Below are 27,608 nucleotides of genomic sequence, written 5' to 3'. Positions count from 1 at the left end.
CCCTTTTCTGCTGCTCGGCTTTCTGCAGCCGGCAGATAACACAGCTCCAGCAGGGCGGCCTGCCTGTCCCCCTAACCGGCCATGACAGCTCCCACACTGAGATTCACCCTCGTTTGCTCTCCCCAGTCTTATTCGCTCCTCACTCTTCTCTTTTTTTGTGTGTCTTGTGTTTTACTACTGACTTTGTGTCCACCGTCCCTCGTTGTTCTTCTCTACCGTTTTCATTGTGATCAGCTTCAGTCGTCGAGGTCACATCCGTCCTGCCGAGCTCTGGTCTTTTTAAATCTGGCTCAGTATAAGCCATTGTTGCTTTGGTTCTGAGAAAAGCAGGACCGCTATTGTCTTAGCAGTTTATTTGTTTGTTGTTTCCTTTGAGTTTTTAAAATCATGCTTTTATTTTTGACTTAAACACCACAGAAAAAGGCAAAAAAAACACAAAATAATAGGAAGCGTTAGCTAGCCTTAGCATTGCTGACGGCATAACACATAAATGCTGTAATAACCACGTATTTTCTCTTCCAAAATATGAATAATGGACAGAACTACATGGTTTTCCCGGTGGAAAATCCACTTGTGGTTTGAATTCATAATTAAATCAAAGTGAATCAAAGTAATTTAGGAAATGTGCCAACTACTAGTGGTTTGCCAGATTCAGGGCTAGTTCCTTCATCTTGTCTATTACCATTCTGATGCAATTATCTTTGTCGATGATTCGCAAGAATTTATTTCAGCAACAAGGGAGGAAAAAAATCAGGTTTGTCCGTACCAGTGGTTAAAAATATAGAATGCATTTTATAGTCTATTGTTATGTCCCAACCAGGACATAACATAATAGCTCTTCCCCCCTTCTCCCAGCTCTCAAATTAGACCATGTGCTTTGTCCACAGGATGGATTTTATTGAAAATGACCACCATAGCATTGGCGTCAGGGAGGGCATGGCCACAACAACAAACAAAATGGCTCTGTTAGAGATCTTACCTCGATGAAGAAAATAATAATTAAATAAATCATAGTCAAACTAACCTCCTTAACTGAAACACAAGAGAAAATGTCGCAACAAAAATGGCTTCCCTCCCCTACTGGCTAAGTGGACTCTAAAAGAAAACTCAAGTATATTACAACAAGACTGAGTTGGTGACCTAACAAAGAATACTGGGTTGGCGGCTGCCGCTGCACATGGCCTCTGGTTGGGAGCTTGGAGAAGAACAAAGAGAGAGCGAGGTGTTGAGGTCCTCCTCCTTGAATAGTGGCACCAGCCAATCACCCTTCAGCACCTGAAAACAAGTCAAAAAGGGAACACAGGATCGACTGCGCCATCTAGTGCCTAAGAGGACACATAGCAGACAGGAAAAATAACAAACAGCACTGTAAACCAAAACTATACAATATATATGTATACATTTACATAACACCATCAGCAACAGTTTTCTTGTGGTTGCAGTGTATCTTGTATATAAGTATATTATATACAAATTATATACAAATATCTGTATTTACCTTTTCAAGATTGATGAAGATTTTGTAAGACTCGCCCTTAAAAAAAAAAAACTGATTTAGCTTCACACACTAGGAAGGCTGCTGCCAGACCCGAGTGCTAGCTGAATGTCTGCTGAGGACTACTTGTTTTCCCCTGAACACTGCAAGTAAAAAGATAATAACAGAATGGCATCTGCAGAATTCACATATGCGTAACATTGTGCACCCTAGTTGTTATTTGTTTGGTATATTTGCAGGAAAAAAAATTGGAATTTTTGATAAATTACTGTACTTTATGTAAAAAAAAAAAAAAAAAGAAAAAAAATGTTTTATGTCTGATGAAGAAATGACTGCCAGAATTATTCGCCCATGTAATTCTTGTCATTGAAATTCAGCGATAAACACATTCAGTGTTGCGGCAGTTTGAGAAAGCTGCCAAAGAATGTACAAAAAAAACCAAAACCCATGCGATGAAAAAGCAAGCGATTCCTTTTTTTAATTTTTTTTTTTATTGACAAATTAAAGTAAAAGCCAGACGACAAGAAGCGGGACGCCTCCTGTCATCCCATCTTGACAAGTCCTTTTGTCTTAGCAGCCGTCCAATGGTGCCGACAAAGCCGACACAGAAGGCAAGAGGACATTGTCATTTCCAGTGCTGAGTATTGTTTCTGTCCGTCCTCCCTGCAGAACCTGTTGAGTCTGGCAGCCTGTTGCTAGGTTACTTCACCTCGCCACTTCATTCAAGGCCCGTCTGTGTGTGTGTGTGTGCGCGCGCACACATTGCTGAGCGCTGTGATTAAGAACCTCACTCCCACAAAGGCGAGATGTTTTGAAAGCGCCGCAAAAATTGTCGCGTTGCAAAGTCTCGCATTATTTAAAGACTCGGCGCAGAGGTCGCAAGGTTTCTTCTCAGCGCCGAGCTTTGCGTCCGAGGGGTTTTTTTAGCGGCTGAGCAAGCAAGTGCATGCTTTTGCAGGGCGAGAGTCGAGTAGTCAAACGGAGCGAAAACGACAGCAGCGTCTCTTGCAAACACGCAAAAAAGGGTGATGGGGCAGCCGGCGCTTGTTACATTAGCAAAGCGAGCTACAACATGTGACGATGGCATGGAGGAGGCCAGTACGCACGTGGTTGCGTAAAGCAGCTGGTTGACGGGTTAGCGCCAGTAAGGCGATAGACGGTTGGTTAGAAATTTCCACACAGCCGTGTATTTCTGATCAGACTGAAGACTCGACCTTACAAAGCCAGCATCTGTACGATGCGATTCTTACAACTTTGAGCATACAAGCGCATATTGGCCTACACCGACCCGTCGTCACGGTTGACTTCATCTTTCGTCAATGTTACCGGAATTGAACCGTTTGAACATCCAGCACGGCTATAACTATGGATGTGGTATAACAACTGGATACTGGAGTGGCGAAATGGCGGCGGGCCAATTTATTTTCTAGTGGCCACTTGAGGTACTGCAGCAGAAAAAGTCCCATGGGTCCAAAACATTTTCCCTATAGACCACAGTACAAAAATAAATGCCTGTAAAACGGCTGACCGGGCGACCTTTGCCCTGTTCATAATAAATCTTTCTATTGTATATTTTACAGTCCTGGTCTTCTAGTCTTGCACATTGTACGTGCTGTGTCTCTGCTCATTCTGATTAGCTGATGCGTCCTGATGCGTCATGGGAGCTACAGCGACATGGTGTGCTACACGCTCTATGGGCTCTAAAGCGCGGAAGTCAAAAACGTTTTCTTCATGTGCTCTGGGTTAGCAACTACATTGCAATGAATGGGTCGCCATCTTGGATCCCGGGGCACAAAATGGTAGATCACCAGGAGGCGCCACCCTGTGGCGCAATTTGGTGATGTGCTACTAGACTGGCTGTTGCGTGTTGGAGCGCAACAGCAGAGAGCTCCGACAACCTCATGCGACCTTCTCAGTGGGCGAGGCGTGGGGATGGGGGAGGGGGGCGGGCAAAAGAAGTTGCTCGGAGAGTGAATCATATTGGTTCACACAGAGCCGCTGCAGCCTCACAAGTTCGCAGCTTCTAATAATGAAACGTGGATGGAGTTCGGGGGAGGCTGACGAGGCCAACCCGACGGCGTTTGCCGAGCTGCGCACTCGCTGATGCTGTTTGATGCCAGGTCTCCGAGAGCCAATATCGGCTACTCACATCTGTCCGTATACTGTGTACATTGTGCGTGTGCAGGCGATGCACTCCTCCATGTGGAAAGAATCAAAGAATCATACTCCAACAAATTCTGAAAGGCGATTCTTGTGTTAAAAGCGCATCGACAACATAGAACAGTAGGTAGATAACAGCCGGCTTACTTTTTTCTATCTGTTTTTATCTGATCAAAGTTAGTTTGAGGAGTTCCTGTTCCATTGAACCTGACCCACCAGACGACACGTTCCCAAATCTGTTTAAATTTATGCCAAATTTTTACATTTAAAGAGCACATAAAATGTATATATTACTTTGTGAGTAAAAAAAAAAACAAAAAAACTTGGATATTGATAGTGCCATTCAAGATAGATGAATCAGATTGTTTTTTTCCCCAATTGCAAGCTGATTCAATTAGTAATTGAACCAAGTTTCCAGAGCGGCACAGTGATCTACTGGTTAGCGCTGTCGCCTCGCAGCGAGAAAGTGGCGAGAGTCGATTCCGACTGAGGCATTTCTCTGTGGAGTTGCTTGTGTTTCTGCCCTGGCTGGTTCCCTGCGGGGGTTTCCGGCCTCCTCGCTCAGCAACCCTAAATCGCCCCTGTAGCTCTCTGTGTGTGTGTGTGTGTGTGTGTGTGTGTGTGTGTGTGTGTGTGTGTGTGTGTGTGTGTGTGTGTGTGTGTGTGTGTGTGTGTGTGTGTGTGTGTGTGTGTGTCATTGTTGGTCTCTCTATTGGGAGAGCTATGATGGCTTCCAGCACCACCTCGCCGACCCTGAGTGCAGGGTAAGCGATGATAGAAAAGGGACAAATGGACAGAGTTTTCAAAAGGACACCTGTGGCAAACCACGGTGCAGTTTCCCACCACGGAAAGGTGCCATGCCCTGAAGTGAAACTGCCACTTCTGCGGCATCCAAAGTTGTTGTTGGTAAGCTCACGGTCGCTCATCTGATCTGTTTGCTAATATTAAGAGTGGCTCATCATTCAGGTTGGAATAATTTGAGGATGGATGAGCGAGTAGCAAAACCATCAAAAAATTTTCAATTGAAAAATATCACCTGCTAAATTAAAAAAAAAAAAGTCTTATATTGACATACAATAAAAGTACGAATATATATTAGAAACATTACTGTCATTATAACTCACTTTGTCATTTGCAATAAATGTTTTTTAAATTGTTGAAACTAAAATGAGAAAAGTGTGCGTGTGCATGCATGTCTCTGTGCATGCATGTCTGTGTGTGTGTGTGTGTGTGTGTGTGTGAGTTCTTTCTTTCTTTTTTTTTTTTTTTTTTTTAAGGCTCTGCATTGTGTCAGCATGTCCATGGCAGATGAAAGGGGGTTTGAAGTAAATAGTTTTCAGTCTGCTGCTATTATTAGACCGTCTGGGGAGCGGAGGCAATGTTACATGCTGATACTGACCAGCTTGCCATAAAACCCCCAAAAAAAAAAAAAACAACCTTGAATTATACAGACACGGACGCAGACAAACACTAAACAGGGAGGACAGGAAGCTTGGACATCCACATGGACAACAGCAGCCTTATAAGGCTGAGCTGCGTCCCAGTACACCAGATGAAAGTGCCAGGGCCTTATTTAGCCTGCTGGACGCCACACACACACACACACACACACACACACACACACACACACACACACAAAAACCCACAGTCGCAACACACTCGCACACATGCTGGGACAGTTCTATACCGACTGCTGATTGTGGCAGGCTGTCACCCCAGTGTGCTGGTGAGAGGCGCTGCTTTGTGTTGCGCAGCTGTGAACAGAGCAGCTCCAGCTCAACACAGCCAGAAAGCTCCAAAATCATCTGTCTGCCTCTTAGCACTCGGCGGGCTCCCCCTTCTTAATCCCATGGAGATAGACATAAATCATTCAACATCCAATACGGGAAAATTCTAAAGATGGTGTGTGAGTCTGACTGTTGTTGTTTTTTTCCCCCAAGTGAAAGCACTTGCAGTTTGTTTTGATTAAAACCAATACAAACATAATTGAGTGAAGATAATTCGCAGTAGTTATTGATACACGAAGCACAAAGAAGTGCAAAATGATATTTCAGAACAAAGAAAAATATCAAATTAGTTGTTACTTCCAAATGTTGCCCCTCAAAATGACTTTCCACTTACAGCCTCAAACGTCAATACTCGATGTCGGTGAAACAAGTTTGAGCCAAAGCACAGAAACTTTGAATCCCAGCAAAACATAAGACTATATTAGAATAACCCTTTACGATCCAGCTTTTCCGTATTAATGCCCCCCCCCCAAAAAAAAAAAAGTTGTGCAACTATTCTGTATTATTTTGTTTTTGCTGCTAATAAATTTACATATATCCATATAATCTTGATTACATATAACAGCTTGTTTTTCAGTTGTTTTGAAAAATATCATCTCAACACCTCAAATTACACTCAAGCCAAAAAGAAAACAACAATTTGTTTTCCGACTCATAACCGCTCAAGGGAGAAAAAAAAACTTCTCTGGTCGCAATTGGCTGCACTTGAAATAGAAGAGGTGGCGCAGAAGTGCCACCGTGCTGTTAGGCGTGTCTGGCTACTTCCGGTGTCGGGTTTCCACGTCAAAAATAATGGGGGCGAAGTCAGAAACCAACAATCTGGAATCAACTTCATTTCGTAGGTCCGGTCTTGAATGTGATGGCTTGTGTCGCGGTATCAGCGTCCCGTCCTTCCATCACCTTTCATGGAGGCCAGTGACGTTGTTTTACTTGAATTCAACCCCAAACCAGAAAGCGATGCAAGTTACAAAAACAAGGGCCTGGTGATTCACCCAGCTTCTAGTTAGGAGGCCTGGTCCCTCTCTGCCACTCTCAGTAAAACACAGGTGTGAAAAATCCGAGACTTCAAAATCCAGAATCCAGACGTGTTCACACAGTGCTTCTTTGTGCCCCTTGTTAGGCGACCGATGTGGAGGCTGACAAAACACAAATTCTCATCATTACCTGCAGCCTCAGATTGTCATAACTCCAGCGGTGAGCTGCTCAGGAGCTGGATGGGAGGATGGAGCCGGGGCACTGTGGAGGGGAGGGTCTCCTCAGACAGAAGCAGCGAGCTCCTGACTGAGAAAGCAGAACGCGAGGGCGGTGTGCAAAGACGAGGTACAGGTAGAGAGAAGGCGCTGATGGAAGTAGGTGGGAAGCTGACTGTGGAGGAGGAGTAGGAGGAGAGAAGTGGCCTAGAGAGTGGGCTTATGAAAAAAGAATATGAAAATGGGAGCGAGGGAAAAAAGAAAAAGCATCGACACTGCTGGAAAAGAAATGATGGTGGAAACGGCGAGGTTTGCACAGATTGTCCCTAGAAATGAAAGGAGGTGAAGGGAAAGGTGACGTCATGGAAAACAACATGTTGAGGTTACGATCTGCCCTACCGGAGTGTGAGAGGCTTCAATTCCCCTCCATCTGTAAAAGAAGGAGAGCTCCCATGAAGACTCAACCGGCTTCAGCGGCGCTCCATCAGGTAATCGGTGGGAGGTTGAAACATGTGAAAAAGTCAATCAGGATGTGATGGATGGAATGCCTGACTGTGAACCGCTGGTAGTGATGCCGTCGCAGTTAAAGTTCTGGGTCATCGTTCCGACCATGGACAAGTGCGAAATTTAAACGGAACGCTGCCTGAACTCTTTGGATTTAATTCATACTGTATATCCACTCGGTAAAAATCCACGCAGAGCAGCGGCTTCTCTCATTGAAACATGATTGGAGGAACGTTCTTACCATACAAAACCAGTTGTTTTTTTTTTGCTGCCCATTCTGAGAATATCTTTCTCAGCCAGAAAATCTGTCGGTGCTATCCTAACGTCAAACATCATCTGGATCTTATAGCCCTGCCATTATTACATCATCCACCAAATTCTTCGCTCCACGCTCGCAGTCCTCTTTGTCTTCTTCGGTGGTTTTCAAGGCATCTTGCAGCAGTTCTCTCCTTGTTTCACCACAAGTGAAAGTTGTGAAATACCTGGGTGCTGTCGATTGAAGCTTTGCAAGGTGGATTTGTAGCAAAACAGTCTCGCAGTGATGGGTACTGTCGACTCACAGGGAAAGGATTGTGCTCTCTTCAGAGTGTGCCTGTTTTCCCCGGGCCGAGCTCTCTCCAGGTACGACGGTTCCCTTCCACAGTCTTAAAACATTCACTCCAAGTTAATTGGCAATTTCAAATTGCACATGGGTGTGGATGGTTGCTCGTCTCTTTGCGTTGGCCCCGTGATAAACTGACAACTAGTCCACTTGCCTTGGCCTCAAGAAGCCTCTAGCATGATAACCATCGTTGAAAAGGAATGATTGAATATGGATTTGGAGAGTTGCACTTCATTTGGATAACTCAACCATATAAACGTGGATGATCATTACATCCGCCCATTCATTTGTTGCGTTGCGACCAAAAAGTCAGCTCACTGTGCCCTAGTGAAGCAAGCCATTAGTTCAAAGGGAGGCGCTAACAAAGGCAAAACACCCACATGTGACTGAGATCTGGAGTCACAACCATTAGCGGTGTTATGCTAATTTAACAGCCTCCGCTCCTCTCAAAAGGCCCTCCTTAAGAATCGAAACATAAGTGCTGGGAATTATTAGAGCGCTGTGTTAACTGTCCTCAGTTGGACGATTATCAGACTTAAAATCTTGTGCAGTGCCCACACAAAGGATGCCTGAGCGTCTCTGGTGGACCTTATACCCTCATCATTAACGTGTAACTGAAGTGTTTTAAGTAATCTTACCTAGTAATTGTATTACATCGTAATAGTTTTTTCGCTCATGACTCACGCTGTCAACAGTTTGCGAGCCGTTGCTAGAATCACGTGTCTGTTGTCTAGAAGGGGTACGCCGGGCCGAAATGGTGAGGAAGTTGATCCTGAGTTTAGCTACACCGCCAAAAAAAAAAATCATTATATGCAGTTTTGTTTGTTTAGTTGTTTGTTTTGTGTTTTAATACCAGCCACCACAAATTAGAAAATTGCCCACAGCAGTTGCACCCTTGCAACATCGTTGCAGCCATCATTTTATTTTGGATTTTTTTTTTTTTTTACTCCTTTGCAACATGACCACACACCAACAAAACAACAGAAAAACAGTCTGCCTTTTTCAGTTGTCTATGTTTCTGCGCCTTTGATCCGAGCTGAAGAGCAAACCATGGAAGACGGCTGCAAACATCGCAGCGTGGTCTGATAATATCTGGGGAGAAAAGCAACCCATGACATCTGTTAAACTCAGGGACACACACAGAAGGAATCTCTCTTGTCGCCGAGCTCGCTCAAAGAAGTGCCGAGCGACCGAACCGACCCGCTCGACCGAAAGGAATGCCTCGGCGCGCGCTCGTTTTGTCGTGGGCAGGTTGCTTCAGGGAGCACATCTGAAGGCTTCTTGTGCGAGCGCGTCCGCCTCAGAGACGCTGTGCTGGCTCAGTCTTTTCTTTGGCAGCAAGTGCCTGCAATGCTCCCCCTACCACAAGCAATTAAAAAAAGAAGTCAGGCAAAACTGCAGATGAGCACAGCAAGAAGTGCCTTCAGCGAGACCTTTTCGTGGTCTTTAGATGGACGAATCCCCAACCTTTCCCTGTTCTTATCACAAACTGTGTCTTCGCCTTCTTTGTTTGATTGTAAAATGCTATCCTCACATTTCCTGATTGAGTGAGCGCACAGTGTCAACGAGGAAGACAAAGCTGGTGCTCCAAGTCTCTCTGGCTTCTCAGACCGCAAGGTCACTTTTACTTTAACGCCTTCCAAAACAAGAAGTCCTTTATTTAAATGGAAAATCCCACCCTGGATGAGTTTCATAAGCACTACACCACTACACCACACACTGCAAAAGCTCCTCCAGTGTTTTCATCTGTTTTTTCTTTGTAATACAGAAATGCATTGCAGAATTTTGCACCCGAAATTGGCTGTCTCAGTTTTCCATGTGGGTTATTGTGGCCGTTGCCCAGTTTGCGCTTAACTCCTTGGCTTAGCCTTCGTGACCCATTGCCCTCCTACAGTCAGACTTTCGTCATGGTGAACAAATTTAATACAGGCATAGGAAAAGTCATGTTTGTTCAATAGCTTCAAAAATGCCTTCAAACATCCTGTGTTCTCTGGTGGCAAATGTCAAAATGAACAGAAGGTCTTTGTATCTTTTGCAGCTAGTTTTTCTTTCCATCTGTCTTTCCCACAGAACACAAAGTGTTTTTCAAAAACCTGAGTTTTCACACGATTGGCTCATCTCTTTTGTCACCTCTCTCATGTCTCCCAAGTATTAAGATGGTGCTGATGTGGACGAGCGGCGACACCTTTAAAACCGTCTACTTCCTGCTCACTCAGGCCCCCGTACAGTTCTGGACGTGCGGCTTGCTGCAGGTCTTTGTGGACTGCGCCATCCTCTTCCAGGTTTACTACTACAGCCGCTACCCGCAGAAACCCGTGTCCCACACCGTGTCCCACGCCACCAGTGCCAAGGCTCTCTGAGGGGGGCCTCGCTCGCTCCCCCGAGGGCACCGCCCACGCTCCCTGGAAAGGCAGCGAGGAAACACTTTGAAGGATGCCGAGGACGCGTTTAAACACAGACGAGTACCAAAGCACCTTGAGACGAAGCAGGCTGCTCCCCTCCCCTCCCCTCCCCCCCCCCCCTTTGCGAGAACACGGAAGGAAACGTGCACCCATAAATAATCCATGGACTTACAAAGAGACTCTGCAAACAATGTCTGAAGGACACTTGTTCCAAGCGAAGCCGACCCTCGCGCTCTTGGCCGGCGCACGAGTTCCCGACACGACGGCGACTTTGTTTCTGAGAATGCACAAGGCTCTGAGAACGCGCATCAATCAACCAAGTGCATGTTGAGAATATTATGCACATCCATAAATATATGAAGGCGACAAAACCGCAGAAGTATGCACCGAGTTCTGCACCCAAGGAAAAAGTGGAGCATCTATTGCGGTGAGCACACCAGCTGATGATTGTTGCATGGACCCCCTTTGCCTTAAAACCACGTGTGTAACCTTGGCTTACCAGCAATAGAAGTGTATGAATCAATCAACAGAAAAACAAAGTCTGACTATAAATCATAAGTGAATGTTAAAAAAAAATAACATATGTTGTAGTTTTCCCCCCATTACCATGCCTCACAAACTGAAGGCATCAAAACCCCGGTAGAATAGTTTGTGCACACTGTCAGATGTTGCCAGGGGAGAAGAGGTTGCTCGTTGTTAACGTGAGGAAGCATCATCACCATGACCACTTCAGGACGTTTCTGAAAGCATTTGTCACTTACTCCGTTAGCTATGCCTAGGCAAGGCTAGCATCTGTATGTTCTGCTCATTAGCCGTTAAAGATACTTTGTGGTGTGTGTCTATTTATCTCGCGAATGTTGAAATTCTGAGTTGGGAACGATGCCGCGTCCAAGTCGAGGGCATTCCAGCAGGAAGTCGGTAAAGCACGAGGGACCGCGTCCATCGTCATCGTTAGCATTTTTAGCCAATAGCAGCTAGTAATGGCACAGTACGTGGTAGTTTACGCGTTAAAGCACAACAACAACAACGTGTACAGGTAGGTGTTGCAAAAAACTGTCAGTATGACTATTAAATGACACCAAAAAACAGACCGAAGTGGCTATTTACCCGCGTCATGTAGAGTTCTCACTCAAGGCTGGTAAAGATAGCAGCCGTATTGACTGAGCTGGTCCATTGATTTTTGAAGCTTTGTATTTTTTCATCAGCCAGTTCTGACCTCCACACTGAAACTAGTTGCTCACTCAGTTGGATCTCTGCTCTTCGGAATAAAACAGAATCTTTATGTGTTTTATTTGCTTTTCACCTCAGTTGATTTATTCTAATATTAAATATGAAGTATGAAATGACAGCGACATTTAAACCATGCCGGCGAATCCTTCTGAGCCGTAACTGCAGGTAGTCTGGACTTTGCTGCCAACTTGTCGCAGCCAAGCGAAGGATTATATAATAGCGGTCGAGACTTTTCAAAATCTCTCACTTAATTTTTTTTTACTTGGATGCTGATTTTATTTCTCTTTCTAGTGAGAACTGAGAACCCAAGGTGTAAAAAATACAGGAGGTGTGCGGAAGTGCTTTGAAAGACCCGTGTAACATCAAACAGTGTGTGACATCACGCCTGTGAAATTTTGTTGAGTTATTCATAAACCAGAATGATCCTTTAAAAGACTCTTGAGTCCTGCCAAGTCCACATATGCAAAGCTGAAATTGCAACCTTGCTCTCCATTCGATTACAGCGGGATACCAGATATCGGTTTGTTTTATTAGTTTATAAACCCCAACAACTCCTGTAATGTTCCTTTTTTTTGTTTCTTATTTCAACACATTGCCATCTGCTTCTGCTCGGGGGGGCGGCTTTTACGGAGAAATTAATTTCCTGTTATGAAGACCAAACAGTGAAGCTTTTCTTTCTTTCTTATTATTGTTGTTGTGTCTTGTGAGCTTCAGGCCTCTACTGAAGCCTATCGGGTTTTTTCTTTATTCTTTTCCACAGCAAATTTAAGCTTGCATTGTTTTTATTGTTTTGTACACACCCCGGGTTTATAGTCATTTCATTTTTTTTCCTGTGAGTTGTAGTTTTTAGATGAATGCCAAATCTTGTTTTTGAGGGTGTGGGATATACTTGACTGTATGGACAAATATGTGTGGTTACTGCTCAAGAGGATCAAAAATGAACCTTTTGCTTATTTACAGTCATTCCCAGTTATTTGATTTGTATTACTTTTATATTTTAGCTCATTTGTTTGTTTTATGTTGTGATTGTAATTTTTTTTTATACAATCTTCCAACTTTTCCTGTGAAGTTCAGTTTGGTAATGCACCCAAAAAAATACATGTATATTCCCAATCCATCTTTTGTCTATGTTATTATTATTATTATTTTATTATTTTTTTTTTTTTAATTATTATTTTTTCTTTTTTCTTTTTTTTTCTTTTATTATTATTTTTTTCTTACCCATCTAGGTAGCCTGGAGATCTGAAGCTGTGTGAACTCCGGATGTTTGTCGAGAATGGTCACTGTAATAAACGCAGCCGTGACGTGGGCAGTCCTGCACATCGTGTTTTGCTTGGCCGACATCCGTCAGCGCACCTTTCAGCAGCACAGCTCTGGCCGACATCACTTGTCAAGGGAGGAAAAAAACCCGAGCCGCTCCGCCTGCGGGTCCTTTTTTGGGCTATGGACACATCTTAATGAAATACACATCAATTCAAAATGCGCCAGACTTGCACATGAGGCAGTCCAGTGCGTGGCTACCGTACATGGAGTCAAGGAGGGGAAAGCTGGATGGGTCAAAGATTCTTTTCTTTTTCATCTGGTTTTATTGCGGAGCATATAGCGGCGTGAAAACACAATACTGACGTGTGCATGCTTAATCTCCTGCTGCGTGTAGAAAAAAAAAATTCTGAAACCTTCTGAGACTTCCTCAGTCTCTGATGACAATCCCCAACATTCTCCTATTACTGCGGTTGTGACACGTTATGACTCTTTTCCTCCAGAATGACAAAACTCTCTCCCGAAAGAGGTGAATTAATTTTAAAAAAGAGGGGGGAGGGGTAGTGAGGGGTTATATAATGACTCCAAAATAATTACCTAGAAAAGGTCAGCGGCTTATCTTCATTACTGGATCGTTGTTTTTTTTTTGTTTTTTTTTCCATTCATTAATTTCCTTCTTGTGTTCATCCAGCAGCTGAACTCAGAAACGTTTTCTTTTCCAACCTCCATCGTCATCACATACTGGCCTCTATTTCTGTATAAATAATTGCTTTCATTATTATTTTTTTTCTATTCTGGACTTCAGCAAATCGCTCTTGTCGAGTGCCCAGTTCCGTCTGTGACATCACAAAGGGCGGCTGTCACATTACATTACATTGCTCTTTCTAAAGAGTGGACAGGGAAAAGGATGAACTCTCTCACAGACCAACTTTCGCCAAAACCTTGCGGGTAAAGTGGGCTGCGCAAGTTCTTTAAGTCGGATTTTCACTTTTGAGCCATTTGAAGTTCAGCAGCGGTTTTGTTCGAAGCGCTTAACTCCAAATGTATCCAACCATTAGATACTTGAGGCTGTTTAATGGATTCTCCTGACGCTCAATCTGCTGCATTCTTCAACTGACGGTGAACGGCGAGCATTGCCTTTCGGGGCACTCTTCATTATCTATAAGGGCCTTTACATAATGATCATTGCAGGTCCAGTAGTTACACTAATAAGTTGAAACATTTTTTTTTCCCCCTTCTTGAGCACCGTGACTGTTCGAGCTTGACCCCTCGGCGACTAACCTCATTTTTTTTCAACTTTCATTGCGACACTCTCACTATTCATCAAACCTGCAATGCGCAATGTTATTACCGGCAACGAAATCCATATATAATTTAAAACGTGTGTGTGTCCGCGTGTGCGTGTGCGTGTGCGTGTGTGAGAGGTGGGATGGAGAACATGAACACAAACCGCAGACAAACCAAATTAGGATGTTGAGTGCTTCTGCACGCAGCCTGCTGAAAATTTCAGAACTTCCCCTCATTGTAATAAATTGTTAAATTCTCCACGTGAGACCATGCTCATCGCAACGGCCAGAGGAAGTGTTTCTGAGGCCGCCGAACTTTGCAAAGAGCCAGCCTTTCAGAGTCGGGTTTACTCACAGTGCAATCCTGAGCCAAACCGAGATAGAATTTCTGACCAGCTAATGCTAATTAATAGAATTAAAAGTATTCCCCTGCTTTTCAACGTTTTCCGCTGCTCGACGGCTGGCAATTCTGAATTAGCATATCAAAAACCTTATGCCGTATGAAGGGTCCCCCATCAAATTCACAAATGATTTTTTTAACAGTACCATGTGCCCACCATCTGTCTTGTCAGTGGAGGGCCAAACTCGATCCCTCCTTCCTTCCTACTCTTCTTTTCTTGCTCTACTTTTCAGAAAGTGTGTGTTAAAAAAAAAAAAACAGTTTTAGAAACAAGCCATTTGTGATGTCACAAGGGGCACTCGAACGTCTCCCAGTTTGGTGACATCACACTCCAAGATTGCCTTGTTTTTGCCTTCTTCCAAACTACCTTCGCGAACTCGAAGACTATTTTGACTGGAGGCTGTGAACTGAGGGCTAAACATGCTTGACGTTCACATTTCCTCAATTTTCTCAGAAGCAGTCTTGGATAAAAAAAAAAAAAATACATCTCCAAACCAATGTTTGAAAACATCTCTCTTGCACTTTGTAACCCTGGTGCTATACAATGAATTCCGCCTTGACAACTTGTTTGTGCAACGCATTCTCGCCAAAGAAATGAAGTGACGGAATTGCTATAATACGTGCAATTCCCGCAAGCCCGTGGAAATGATTTTCAAAATCTGAAATGGCTTTGGTGTTGGCGGTCTGCTGCTGACGTCGCCCGCAGGTTAAATATACAGCATCCGCCTGTTTGAAGAGAGGCCAGCCATAATTACACCTCTCCGTGAATGTTTGTCCCTGGCCATTTTCTTCAACATCGTGGGGATTATTACTATTATTAGGTTCACTGCTTACATAACTTCCCTTCAACTCGGTTTTGCGTGTTTGCATTTAGGTGTAGGGTGACCCAATTGCTGCAAAGGGAAAGACCTTTATTTCATTAAAAAAACAAAACACACAAAAATGCTAACTGTGCGTTTATCTCTGCAGCTATCTAGTTAATGACAGTTGTATAGCAACCGTATATGTTGAGCTGACATTCATTACCAGATATTATTATTCAGAACCGCATTTTGTACGTTTTTAATGTGGTTTTCCAAAAATAATCTGAGGCTGAGGCTCAAATGAACGGATCACTCAGTTGTTCACCGTGAACCGGCGCTGCTCAAATGAACAAAATGACTCGCTTTTGTTGGGAGCCGTTTGTGCACACTGGGTGACTGACTCAGTGACTCAAATGTCTCAAAAACATCATCCCCTTCAAGCGTCTCATATGACATTGAGTCGGTGAAAAGACTTTCCCACATAGTCACAATAGGTGTCGACTCTTCTGATTTCTATTTCGCCACTTCAGATTAAAATGTCAGCGGTGGCCGTGCTTGCTGAACATGCTCTGTGAGTGGTTCACCATTTCATGAACTGTATCCAACTGCGAAGAATGACATTAAAAGACCTGCTTTGGTCCTGTCACACGGCCAAGACGTGTTCAGATTAGTTCAGTTAAGTGCAATGTTTAAAAACTTGGCACGATTAAAGATTAGGATGAGATTAAAAGACGATTAGTCACCTCCCTAACCGCTCTGCTTAATGACCGTCCTGGATAATTTTACATTATGGCTAAATAAAAGCAATTTTCTCCAATTAAGTGGGAAAATATGACTCCAGTATTAGTTACTTGAATTTTCAATTTCCAAGCCATCTGGGTTTATTTTTTCACCTAAAAACCAAACCCTGGCCAGAGCCAACAGCACCGTGAAAGTTACTGAGATCACGCAGCCGCTGCACCTGCAGCACCCGCAGGAAATTAAACATGTGCCAAAGTTTGCTCTTGTAGCAGGCGTGAGGGTCTCTGGAGCGTCACGGCGAGGCCAGCCGATAAGAAAATACGTTATTAATGAGTGCGCTGGAATTGTTTCCTATTTATTAGATAAGCAGTTCAATCACTGGAAGCGCCTTGCCGCCACATTTCTTCCCTCACTGTCTCTTCCCTCTTCCTCCTTCTGATAAAGCGGTTATTGCTTTTGCAGCCGCCAACCAGTCTGGCGCGCTGTTGCACACGCGTGCTTACGGCATTTTTTTTTTGCGAACCCCATCGGAAAAAGATGAGCGATGTTTTGTGTTGTCATGATGGTGATTAATTGGTTTTGCCTCGCTTCAATTAAACGGGCTGATGTCAGCGATGCTTGTGAACCTTACGTAACAAAGAAGTCCGCGGGGGAGGAAGGGAGGGGGGAGGATTCGTTGTTTGACTCCGCTGAGTTTGAACAACACAGACGTGGAGGGAAAAAAAAAAAAAAAAAAAACGAAAAGAAAGACGCTGCGGTCTGACATCTCAGCAACAGCTTTATTAGCTTTATTTCAAACGAAAACCCTTCAAAGGCAGCTACATGAGGGACTCTAATTCACGGTCGGAGGCCTGAGTCACGGCGGCGGCGTGTTTGTCTGGCGCAGAGATCGATCTTAGGTCTGAAAGGCAGTCAGTTTATTATTAATTCTCTCCTCAGTTTTTCAGGTTGTTTTTTTTTTCATTTTAATCATTACTGTACTTTAAAGTAAAATTCACAGGGAGAGAGTGAGAGAGAGAGAGAGAAAAAAAACAACAACCCTAAAGCTCTTCTGTAAAACTTGGAAAAAGTCGACATGCGCCGGTGCACAAAAGGAGGCTTTACACGATCAAAGCAGACACCCCGAGCGCCAGAAAGGAAAAATCTCCACCTGGTCCCAGCTGCTTGACAACCTCTCAAGTCCCGGTTGTTACGTCCCCGCCCTCCCAGGGGGAAAGTCAGACTCCACTAAGTATTCATGTGAGCTCTGACCGCCGCCGCCCTCTGAGCGGCCATGGACTTGCTCCTCTGCGCGGAGGAGGAGGCGGCGGCCTCAGCGATACCCTGGTAGCTGTCCGTCTCCTGGGAGTCCTCGCTGTTCTGCGACTTGGTGCTGTCCTGCGAGTCGGGCTTCTGCCTCAGCGCCCGGTTCTGCTCCTCCTTCAGCTCCAGGTACGAGCGGGAGAAGGTGTGAAAGATGGACGTGACGGGGAAAGCCATGAGCAGGATGCCGCTCAGGATGCTGCTGAGCGCCACCACCTGGCCAGGGATGCTCCGGGGCACCATGTCGCCGTAGCCCACGGTGGTCATGGAGATCACGGCCCACCAGTAGCTGCCCGGGATGCTAGTGAACTCCTGCTTGGCGCCCATCTCGCTCTCGGCGAGGAACACCAGCGGCGAGAAGAGGGCCATGGCGACGCAGAGGAAGAGCAGCAGGAGGCCGAACTCCCGCGTGCACCTCTTGACCGTCAAGCCCAGCGTCTGCAGGCCGAGGGAGTGGCGGGCCAGCCTCATCACGTAGAAGATCCGCAGGGCTCGCAGGACCCGCAGCACCAGGCCCACCTTCTCCAGGTAGTTGTTCCCCGAGCCGGCCGACTTGCCCCCCACTGACAGGGAGTCCACGATGAGGGTGACATAGTAGGGCAGGATGGCCACCACGTCGATGATGTTGAGGGGCGTGCGCAGGAACACGCACTTGCTCTGCGTCTGGATGAAGCGCAGCAGGAACTCCAGGGAGAACCAGGCCACGCACACCGTCTCCAGCACGAAGATGTTGAAGCACCGCTGGGAGCACTCACCCTGCGGAACGAGGGAGGAAAAAGGGGGTTGAGGAGACACGTAAAGGTTGCACAATTGACCCAAACGCAACGAATGTATCCTCGGTTATGACCGAGGAGCTCGGCCGCGCATGATGACTTTGCTGATTCTTCAGCTGGAAGACCAGGAACATTTGGAAATTGTTTTCAAAGCCACAGGCTATGGTCAGGCACTCTTTGACAGATCACTTCCACGCAGAGCTCCATCACGGAAACCCAGAAAACAGTCCAGAGCTGGAATTATTGGACCAGCGTTTGTGTAACAGTGCCCGAAACCTCTCATGGACGCTGTCTGTTCAATAAAAACGCAAGTGCCTTGCTTTCATAGAGTCACATCATGTGACTTAACCCGCCATGGTCACAAAATTGCGACAAGCGTCATTGCTGAATTAAACAGGCCGTAGCTGTAAATATGGTGCTGAAAGTAGTTACCATTTTACACCAGGAGATGACAGACACCTGTGGCTTCAATCAGAGAAGCATTTGTGGGGGTGTTTATATTCAGACTTTGGAGTATAAATACAGAGAAAGCCCGCCTCAGTCGAGGAGACGAGGAAGTGGTTGCAGTGGGAGCAGAGAGAGAGAGAGAGTGTGAGAGAGAGAGAGAGAGAGAGAGTGAGAGACAGCGAATTTGACCAAGAATACATTGCTGAGAGGTTTGTTCGTTGACGAAGTACTTCGTCAAGTACTGGCTGACTCAGATTCCGAAGAGGAATATTCACACTCTGACGATGATGTTCAGTCATCCCGTGAGAGCGAGTCTGCCGGTGCGTCTTTACGCAGCGGCAGCGAGTCCATGCGCCACGACAGTCACCAAGCAGCACACACTTCGCCTCAGCGTGGCCGGGGTGGGAGTAATGAGGATGAGGGGACGTGGTGGGGGAAGCAGGAGTGCTCAAAACACCGCCAATGGTGACGGAGGGCGCGGGAATGAAAAAAATAGGGGGAGATAGTGGTCAACGTGGTAGAATCTGTGGGAGGAAACGCCCAGCGAGTGCCGGTGGAGGCAGCAGGGATGTTCGCGGTCACCCTGTATATTACAGTGATGATGGCTGGGTTTGCTTGAGATATGTGGAAAATTATCAAAAGTGGATAAAACATTTTGTTGAGCCTGTGGGGTATTGTGGAGACAGGGATCTGACATACAGATCCCTGACATCTGACATAATACAAAAACAAACAAACAAAAATCTACTCCCGTCAGAAATTTTGGGTCATACTGAAGATTTTTCTCAATTACAGTATGGCTTTATCTCTAACCAATTTCAAGTCACAGCCATTTGAAATCTTGATATCAAAATTGAATATGTTCTTGAGAAAATTCTGGCGCTTAAAGGGTTAACAAGGCTATGTAAAGACTAGTGTTTGGTCATACCCGTCCTCAAGCCGAGAGACTGGTTTCGTGGTCAGTGCAATCTTGAGTTTCTGGTTAGTTTTGAAACCGGAAGTGTCCATATTTGAATGTGTGGGCAGTATCAACGGTGAGCAATCATTGGAGCACAAAGCGTGTACCCCAACACCTGCACACCCGCTGGTAAACAGACTATACGTGGCTACTAAACTGTTGCCATGCCACCAAGTTATAGCCATTTTGACTTGAAATTGTATCAAATCGGACTATTGGACAATGGAGCCAATTACGAAAGAAAAACCTCATTTGCAAAGGTATGAATTGCGTGCTCCCTTCTGTATTGACAGCCAACAATTTGTTGTCTTTTTGCAACCATTTTTGGCGGTCCCTGCTGGCCACACAATAGGATGCAGGTTCTTGGCACTTCCATGTTGGCATTAGGAACTCCGTCTATCTTTTTTATACAGTCAATGGTACGAACTTCATTGCGATTGAAAGGAAGTTTGAATTGCGATATTCTGCTTAACGCTCATTAAGCGCTTTAGTGGAAAAGCACTAAATGTATAAATAAATAAATTTGTCTATGTTTTTCCTTTAGAGTCGAACTAAGAACAATGAAGTCAGGTAATGACCCAGTCAACTAGCCACTTCAATGTCAACTCCCCAGTTGTTGTAGATACATGTGGACCAGACACTGATTAAGATTCAATCAAGGCCTGGCTTTTTGATGTGATGTTGCTTTTGTCTGACAACAAAAGGGTGACTTTGTCCTTTCATTGCAACCAAAAACAAAGGAGATGCTAAAAGATTCACGAGCTATAAAACAAAAGCAGTGAGTGCCTCATTCTGCAAAACCTCAAGGACTTCAACATCAAACCGGGGCCATCGGGGGGTGAAAGATTTAAAACACAGCGATGTGCATACATAATGAGCTGTCTTTATCAGAGTTAGATGTAGATAAGCTTTAGTGCGTTTTGTTCCGGCCACCGCAGCCTAAAGTTTCCCAGCATCCATTAATATTTCAGAATATAATTAAAAAAGATTACTTGGTTATTAAGTCAAAGTCAACCCTGGAGGGGAGAAAAAGTATTTTAATTTTTCTGCGTTTCCCTGAGTTTTCAATGAGCAGAAAAAAACAGTTTACTTTATTTTGTCAGTTAATTACATTTTGATAAAGCAGAATTAAAAAAAAAAGAGAAATGTATAGAGATTTACTGGCACTTAGGCCAAGTTTTCCTACACACGATAACAACATAGATTGGGATTGGGGGTTGCTATTTGAAGGTATGAGTTGAGTTTCGCAAACCACTTTCTTTCACATGAAGGTCCACTTTAGGGTTAATTGGGTAAAAGCTGGGTAAGCTAACCCTAACTGGCAACCTGCCTGGGGTTTAACCCCTGCCTTCACCCTCAGAGCGCTGCGATGACCGTCTCCAGCACCTCTGCAACTCGGGGCTCTGCACCTGGGGATAAGTGCGAGATAAGCGGTGATGGAAAATGGATGAGTGGACAGTGCAGGGTGGAAGTGGTTTGTGCAGAGCTGTACTGGCTCCAGATTATAAAGTGAGAGTGGAAATGCATTTCGATTTCAGATCGTTTTCTCGAGTGCAAAGCCTTTCATAATGAGCCATACTGTGGTCAATGTATGATTTATTCCATTTACTGGCCTGAGGAAAAAATGAAAGTGGATCCAGTCTTAACTTCCAAACAGTTGGAGGCTGAAGCCAATGTAACAAGAATCATGCAAGCTATTTGTAGAGTAAGATGTTAATGGTTGACTTGGTCGCTGAGTTGAGTAAAATATTTGTTCATTTAAAGATGTTTTTAACCATAAATAGCAAGATTCTTTTTCTCAAAGCCTCTGGATTTATTTCACGTGTCAATAGCTGCCTTTCCCTTACATTTCTTTGACAAAGTACAATTGCGATTTGCAGGTGTTTCCATTGAATGGCGTGAAGCACATAAACCGTAATTCTCGTAAAGTCTCGTCCTGCAAGAATTACGTTTGCATTTGTTTGTTTACGTTCGTCTGCTGTCAAGAACGGTTGTCATATTTTTCTCTTTGATTACTTGTAAAAAATTATACGTTTCCTCCTCCGTCCAAACACAACGCAACATTTTTACTTAAATTGAACTGGTCACGTGACCCTGTAAGTCACGTCCGGTGACGTGTGAATGCAAAAAAAGTCTTTCCATGACTCTTTTGCGATATACTTCTTTATCGATACATCAGAAAAACCACCTCATGACAGCGTAAAAACCTTTTCGCGATATTTGAGAGGTTTTTCAAAGTTTAAGTGTTTCCATTACCAGTTTTTTATTGCGATATTTAGCTTTTGCGCAATTCTAGGGGTAATGGAAACACAGCTATTGTGGGAAAGACTCCACAGAAAATGTCACTTTCAAATTGAATGTGGCGTGTAGACTAGCTGAACACTTTGCCCCACGCATTCCTTTTCATTTTCAATTTGTATTCACAACCAGAATCAATTCAGGTGCTAATTTTGAGCCAGAACTTAATTTGGGGTCTGTACATTTTACATCGGTTGAGAAAAATATTGGCATTGCTCCTGCATATCTCACCTGACAGCCGCGCTTTTAGATTTTTGTACATGTGCGTGTGTGCGCATGTGTGTGTGGTAGCTACACAGACACAGTTTAATAGGATTTTAAGCCTATTGTGTCACATAATTGCATTTTGGTGGCCCTATTAAACACCACATGCTGTCTTATGACTTGACGTCAATTAAAGCCTGGCGCGTTAATTAGAAAACAGACTCTGTTCAGCATCGGGTTGCGTTTTATAACCCCAAGTTAAAACGAGCGTTTGAGGACGGCTAGACTTTATATCCGAGTGCACCAGAGCTGCATCAGTGCTCCTGCATTGGCTGACGTCCACTGTTAAATGACATTAAAATTGCAGCAGGGAGACAGTTATCCGCCTCGCCTCAGCTCCACAGGTCCCCGGCCAGCTGCTTTCTACCTTTATTTTAGAAACTGATAAAATAAGTATGAAGTTAGGAGGGCAAGCAGATTGCCTGCACCCGTTTGGGATGATTTTCAGCCAAATTGGAACCTGAGTTTAAAAACAATCCTTTTTTTTGGGGTTCCTATCTTTTATATTCCCAGTGCCAGAATGTGTTGAATGGGATACAGACAGTTTTGTAGACTGTAAAAAAACAGCCTCTGTCGATTAGTCACTTGCATTTCCTTTCCCATCTCCAACGGCCCAAATAACAAATCGCTTAGTTTGTCAGTACACCTTTTTGCTTCCGGCCTCCTTTAGCAGTTCTTTTGGAAATTCCACCACATCCTGTTTTTCCCGTCCATCCAAAGCAAAAAAAACGAGCTCCGAGATGCATAAAATGTCCCGCTGTCCGAAATCTTTTAGACCAGCATGGGCAAACTATGGCCCTACGAGGTGGGTCACCAAAACACTCCATCCATCTACTCCTGCTCCAGCGCCTCAGTCACATTTTAGGCATTTAGACGCTCACATTTCCACTCCTTCCGTGGAGAGAAGTTTGTCTGCCTGCTTGTGACATGTGTACAACCGATACGTCCCTTCCCTCCAGTTTGTCCAGGGCCTATGGAGCATTCGCTGTCGAAGCTTTCTGGCTGAGTGCATTCTCCCATCCCTCCCGTCCATTCTCACCGCTGAAAGGACTCGTGTGTGTGTGTGTGTGTGTGTGTGTGTGTGTGTGTGTGTGTGTGTGTGTGTGTGTGTGTGCGTGTGTGCGTGTGTGTGTGTGTGTGCGCACGCAGAGGATCAAATGAAAAGTAAACAATTATCTCCATTCAGCGACTGGGTGTGCTGTGAACCTGTCACGGCTCAATGCAGGATACGCAACGGCAAACAAAGTGAGAAGGCAAACACGACAGGGTTTGGGGGACAGGTGGGCTTCCGGTGCTCTTGATTGTTTTGTTTATTTATTTCGAGCTCAGATTTGTTTGTGCACTTGAATTTCTCCTAACAGCAGCCGTTTTCCTCTCGAGGACTCGTTCAAATCCTCAGAACCTTCTTTCTAACCTGGTTTACAAGTTTGTTTCAACTATATTCATCTGATCGGTGAGGCATTGACAGGATTTCCAGAAGGGAGGACCCTTGAAAAGAACAAACTGGAAGCTGACCGGATGGATCAATCAGCTTTAAGTGAACTGACTTGAGTTTTCACTGCCTACTGCGCCAGAGGCGGCTCCAAGGCGACCTCGCACTCAATACTGATTGGCTATTCATTGTTCAATGTTAGATTTGAGAGTCACAAGACGTCGCATGCTAGTTGAAGAGTTTGAAAACCTTGCATTAAAGGTTTTCAACCAGTGTTTTTTTCTCGAGGATTCTGGAACTGATCATCTACTTAAATAGTCAGTTTTTATCAGAGTCAGGTGGCATTTTCGCTTAAAACGAATGACAAAAATGGTGCGCGAAGGCTTTTCCCTTCACCCCCTTACAATTTCAGTGAATAGCAGTTCAGTGGTGTGGGCTCTTTATTCAATGGGTATGTAAGATATCTCCTTTTAAGTCATGAAAAACTTTATTAACATTATTTTTATTGACTTGAGTTTACACGAGTCACTCATCAAATATTATAATTTTATTTTTTCCGTCATCAGAGTCACCAAGTCACCGAGTGTGTGGGAATCTGGAGTGTATGCGTCTCCCGATTTGCATTTTCCAAGTGGGGAAAAAGATCCATTTAAGTTTGAAAAAAAAAAAAAAGAGAGTGAAAGATCAGGAACAAATTTATTTTTTTCCACAAGTCAGCGATTCATTCAGGCTACTCTGAGCAACAGAGTGATTAGTTAATTCCGTTGCAGTTGCTGTGCTACCGTGAGCGATTCATTCGTTCGCAGCTGGGAAAGGAAGAGCTGAGTTGAAACAAGAAACCAGGGTTTGGCACTTTTCCTACAGGGCAGTTGCAGCTATTTACTTGATACGATTGCCCAAGTAAGTAAGTTGAGAGTAGCCACCGTCGCACAATAGTAACACGCTACCTTGTCTCTTCTTTACAGCCAATAAACGTGGCAACGTTGAATCGGGTCAGAGAGTGTCGACTAAGTGAAATGACTTTTAAACCGCTCCTTAAAGATTCACACACAACTCATATGAGATAAACGCAAATGATTGATTCAAGGTTTCCTCCGATGTGCCAGTTCTAGGTGGCCGGGTGGGATTTCAGTTGCGTAACTGCGGCAAACCAGCTTCATGACATTTTCAGCAGGAGTGAAAAATTCATCTAAGTGTGATTATAGTCCAAGTTGGCCGGCTTCGACCTCTCGTGTCCTCTTCCCCGTTTGGAACGCAACACGCAAAGCAAAAAGGAGTGACTCATTGTCCTGCCGCCGGCGCCGTGTTTGTACGATCTCGCTCTTGAAATAATCAGCGAGGTGAGTTGCGTTCACTCATGAATCTTTGAATGGGCTGAGGACGGTTGCATAAAAGAGAAAAAGGGTCTCTATTATGGACACTTAGTGCATGAGAAAAATGGAGTTCAAGCAGCCTAAAAGGCCCCTTCTGGCCCTGCCTTATTATATTATTGCTTGTTTACGCGTTCCACACAAAGACACTTTATCCACCCATGCATACTGTTGAACCTCTCTAGTGGCCCAGTCAAGGTACTTTATCTTAGCATTTATTCACTTGGAATGGGACCATCCCGCCAAACTCTCACTGAAAGCAGCCGCCACTTGAAAAAAATAAAATGCGCTTGCTTCATTGAGGGCCTCAATTCTGCCACTTACAGGGTAAAACCTGTGGAGTTTTTCATAAGGCAGTTTTGCAAACATCTTCTAATTGAAAAAAAAAAAACATCCCCAGTGGAAAGACCAAGATTAAAAAGTGAATTTCCATCTGTTTCGTCATACTCAGTCGAGGTATATTAGGTTTGGGACAGTTATACTTTTCTCTTTTATTGGTCACCGGACGGCACTTGATAAAGCCATTCTTGAAGTGCAAAGACTTTACGACACTGCTGAGTAAATACGGTCTACATTATTTGAGATTGGAGCCTTGAGACGGGCTTTTCCAAGGTGATAGAGGGTGAAGCCAGGCAGCAAAGTCCTCCCTCAGGGAGCCTGGAGCTCTGCAGAGTTGAGCATCAGGCTACCGTGTCACATAGCAACTAGCGCACGCAGACAGGGGCACTGACTGCAGTGGAAGTCTGCCTGCCAATATTAATATATTCCGAATGGTTTCTTCGAAGGCTGTCTTGGTGTAGTTTTGTCGGCATTTTGAAACTGTGTTCCTGCAAAATGACAGACACCAAACTTTGCCCTTTTTTGCCTATTTAACTTTAAAGTTATTTTAGATTGGAAAAGAAATCGGAGGAAAAGACAACAAATGTCAACAAAGAAAAGAAATAATTTCATATCTCTGCTTTTGTTTTATAAAATCATCCAGAATGTGTCAGTGTAAGTACATTTAAATGCAAATTGCATTTGACAAGGTGTCAGTTGACATGAAAAAAAAAAAAAAAAGTCAATCAGAATTAAGCATCCAACCAGACAATGTGATGTCAACGTTTCATTACCCCCAGTTCATCCCCAGTCAGCTGTTGACTGCTTGCAGTTTGCTGTAAGTGAATCGGGAGCCTGCAAAATAAAATTAAAAAAAATACAAGCAAACCTCGACCCATTAGCAGTCCCTGCCACTCACCCGGTGCATTCTGGGATATTCGCCTTTCCACCCACGCTTGGCGGTCCATTCAATGGCCACTTTAACCTGCTACATTTTAAAACTGTCAGTTGTACGTCCCTTTCCTCAGTTCAATGCCTTAAAAAGACTGGGGCTCATCTCCAAACGGGTTTGCAGCGACGAGTCAACGATTCGCTGCTGGCGGTGGGAAAGTGAAACTGCGAACCTGACTGGAAAACAGTGCGCCCGCTAAGTTAATAGCGTCTCGAGCCGGAGAGCTGTAAAGATAATTGGAGGAACTTGTGATTGCCTCCTCGGCTCCTCCGATACGCCAACACGGTTGTCGTGGCTCGTGGACTTTTTTTTTTTTTTTTTATCCCCTCTGCGTTTGTGTGAGCCTAGGATGCAGAATTGTTTTTCTTTGCAGGCACAATGGCTCTCAAATCAATATCAACATAATCATGGCTACTTTTCGCAGAACTTATTTCTAAAGATTTGCCCACCTGAGTGTTTTTTTTTTTTTTTAACAACCTTTATTGCAGAGATTAATAGATTTTTGTGTTTCTGATGAGGACTTTTTTCTTCTTGTCAGAAAAGATTGTAATAACCCTCACACACACACACACACACACACACACACACACACACACACACACACACACACACACACACACACACACACACACACACACACACACACACACACACTCAGGTGTTTGCCTAGAACACAGCTCTGTTGTTCGTCAATATCTCTCAAGGCGGCTATCTCTTGCTGTGACTGGGGAAGATGCTTCCAGGTTTGTTTTTTTTTAAGCTTTGCTTTTCTTCCAAAAAAGCCCCACTTAAAAACACAAAAAGATTGCCGCAACGTTGGATGCTTTTGCACTTGCTTGGGTTTGGCTTTGAAAACAGCGGCTGATATCCGATTGGATGTTGTCCAATTTATCCAACAGCAGAAAACGCTGTTGTTTAGCCGCTGCCAAAATTCCCCCGGGGGGGGGAGGGGGGGGGGGGGGGGTCATTACACTTTCATCTGATCCATCTTCATCTGGAAATGCCTCTGGTATTGACGTCTGTCACCTGACGAGCCCGCTGCGCTTGCGGTACGCACTCTGCCACGTTACTGGACAGAAGATTAGCAGGGGAGGATAAACAAAAAGTGATTTCATTAAAAGGTTTCATTTAAATAGCACAGCAGACACTCTTTTTTAACATGAATGTTTATGAAAATTTGCCCTCCCTCAAGTTCGATTATAAGCTCCAAATGATTGCCTTGAAAATACATTTTTCATCATTTTCCTCTTAAGGAGAACTTGTCACTCTCCGGGGAGTTTAAATGCTCTCTGTGTACTGATTGGATTCTGCCAAACTGTCGCCTCACTTCTCCCGAGAATCATCAGTCGATGTCTTTTATCGTATTGGCACGGCAAAGTGCTTCCTTTGTGGCTGCGGTGTCGAGAAAAAGAAAATCATATTTTTTTAAAGTACTGGTTATTATTGGACACCGTTTCAGTTAATGGAAGACGTATGGCTCGTGGGGTCGCTGGCGAATGTTGACTAATGCGAATGCTTCTATGGTAACGGGAGAGACAGGGGGGGGGTTTCGAAGTCAATGGCGTGCCCTCTTCATGTAGCTGAGAGGCTGTTCAGCCGGCTGCGCCCGCAGCTCTGCAGGGAGGAGCAATTAGA

At 44.5% G+C, this 27,608-nt stretch overlaps 2 protein-coding genes across 6 annotated transcripts in view; one reads left to right on the top strand and one right to left on the bottom strand.

The window, feature by feature from the left end:
* The window catches only part of slc66a2 (solute carrier family 66 member 2), a 56,710-nt gene that overhangs the window by 15,599 nt on the left and 13,503 nt on the right, over window positions 1–27,608 (top strand). For 2 of the 5 annotated variants that reach the window (XM_076051450.1, XM_076051452.1), the window contains one exon: window positions 9,954–12,484. The exons of 1 other annotated variant lie outside the window; for it this stretch is intronic. In XM_076051450.1, the coding sequence (XP_075907565.1) occupies window positions 9,954–10,167 (214 nt within the window). In that variant the 3' untranslated portion in view covers window positions 10,168–12,484. Of the gene's footprint in view, window positions 1–9,886; window positions 12,485–27,608 lie in introns of those variants that run through there. 2 more of the 5 variants (XM_076051451.1, XM_076051453.1) reach the window with 1 other exon arrangement.
* The window catches only part of kcng2 (potassium voltage-gated channel, subfamily G, member 2), a 30,054-nt gene continuing 19,329 nt past the window's right edge, over window positions 16,884–27,608 (bottom strand). Inside the window, exon 3 of the mRNA XM_076051449.1 lies at window positions 16,884–17,917. Coding sequence (XP_075907564.1) covers window positions 17,087–17,917 — 831 coding nt within the window. The 3' untranslated portion in view covers window positions 16,884–17,086. The remainder of the gene's footprint in view (window positions 17,918–27,608) is intronic.

This window comes from Nelusetta ayraudi, unplaced genomic scaffold, assembly GCF_046127955.1.
Source record: "Nelusetta ayraudi isolate G7.1 ecotype Tasmania unplaced genomic scaffold, CSIRO-AGI_Nayr_v1 ptg000135l, whole genome shotgun sequence".
NCBI lineage: Eukaryota > Metazoa > Chordata > Actinopteri > Tetraodontiformes > Monacanthidae > Nelusetta > Nelusetta ayraudi.
The sequence above is the reverse complement of the archived record's forward strand: the minus strand, read 5'-3'. Positions and strand labels throughout refer to the sequence as shown.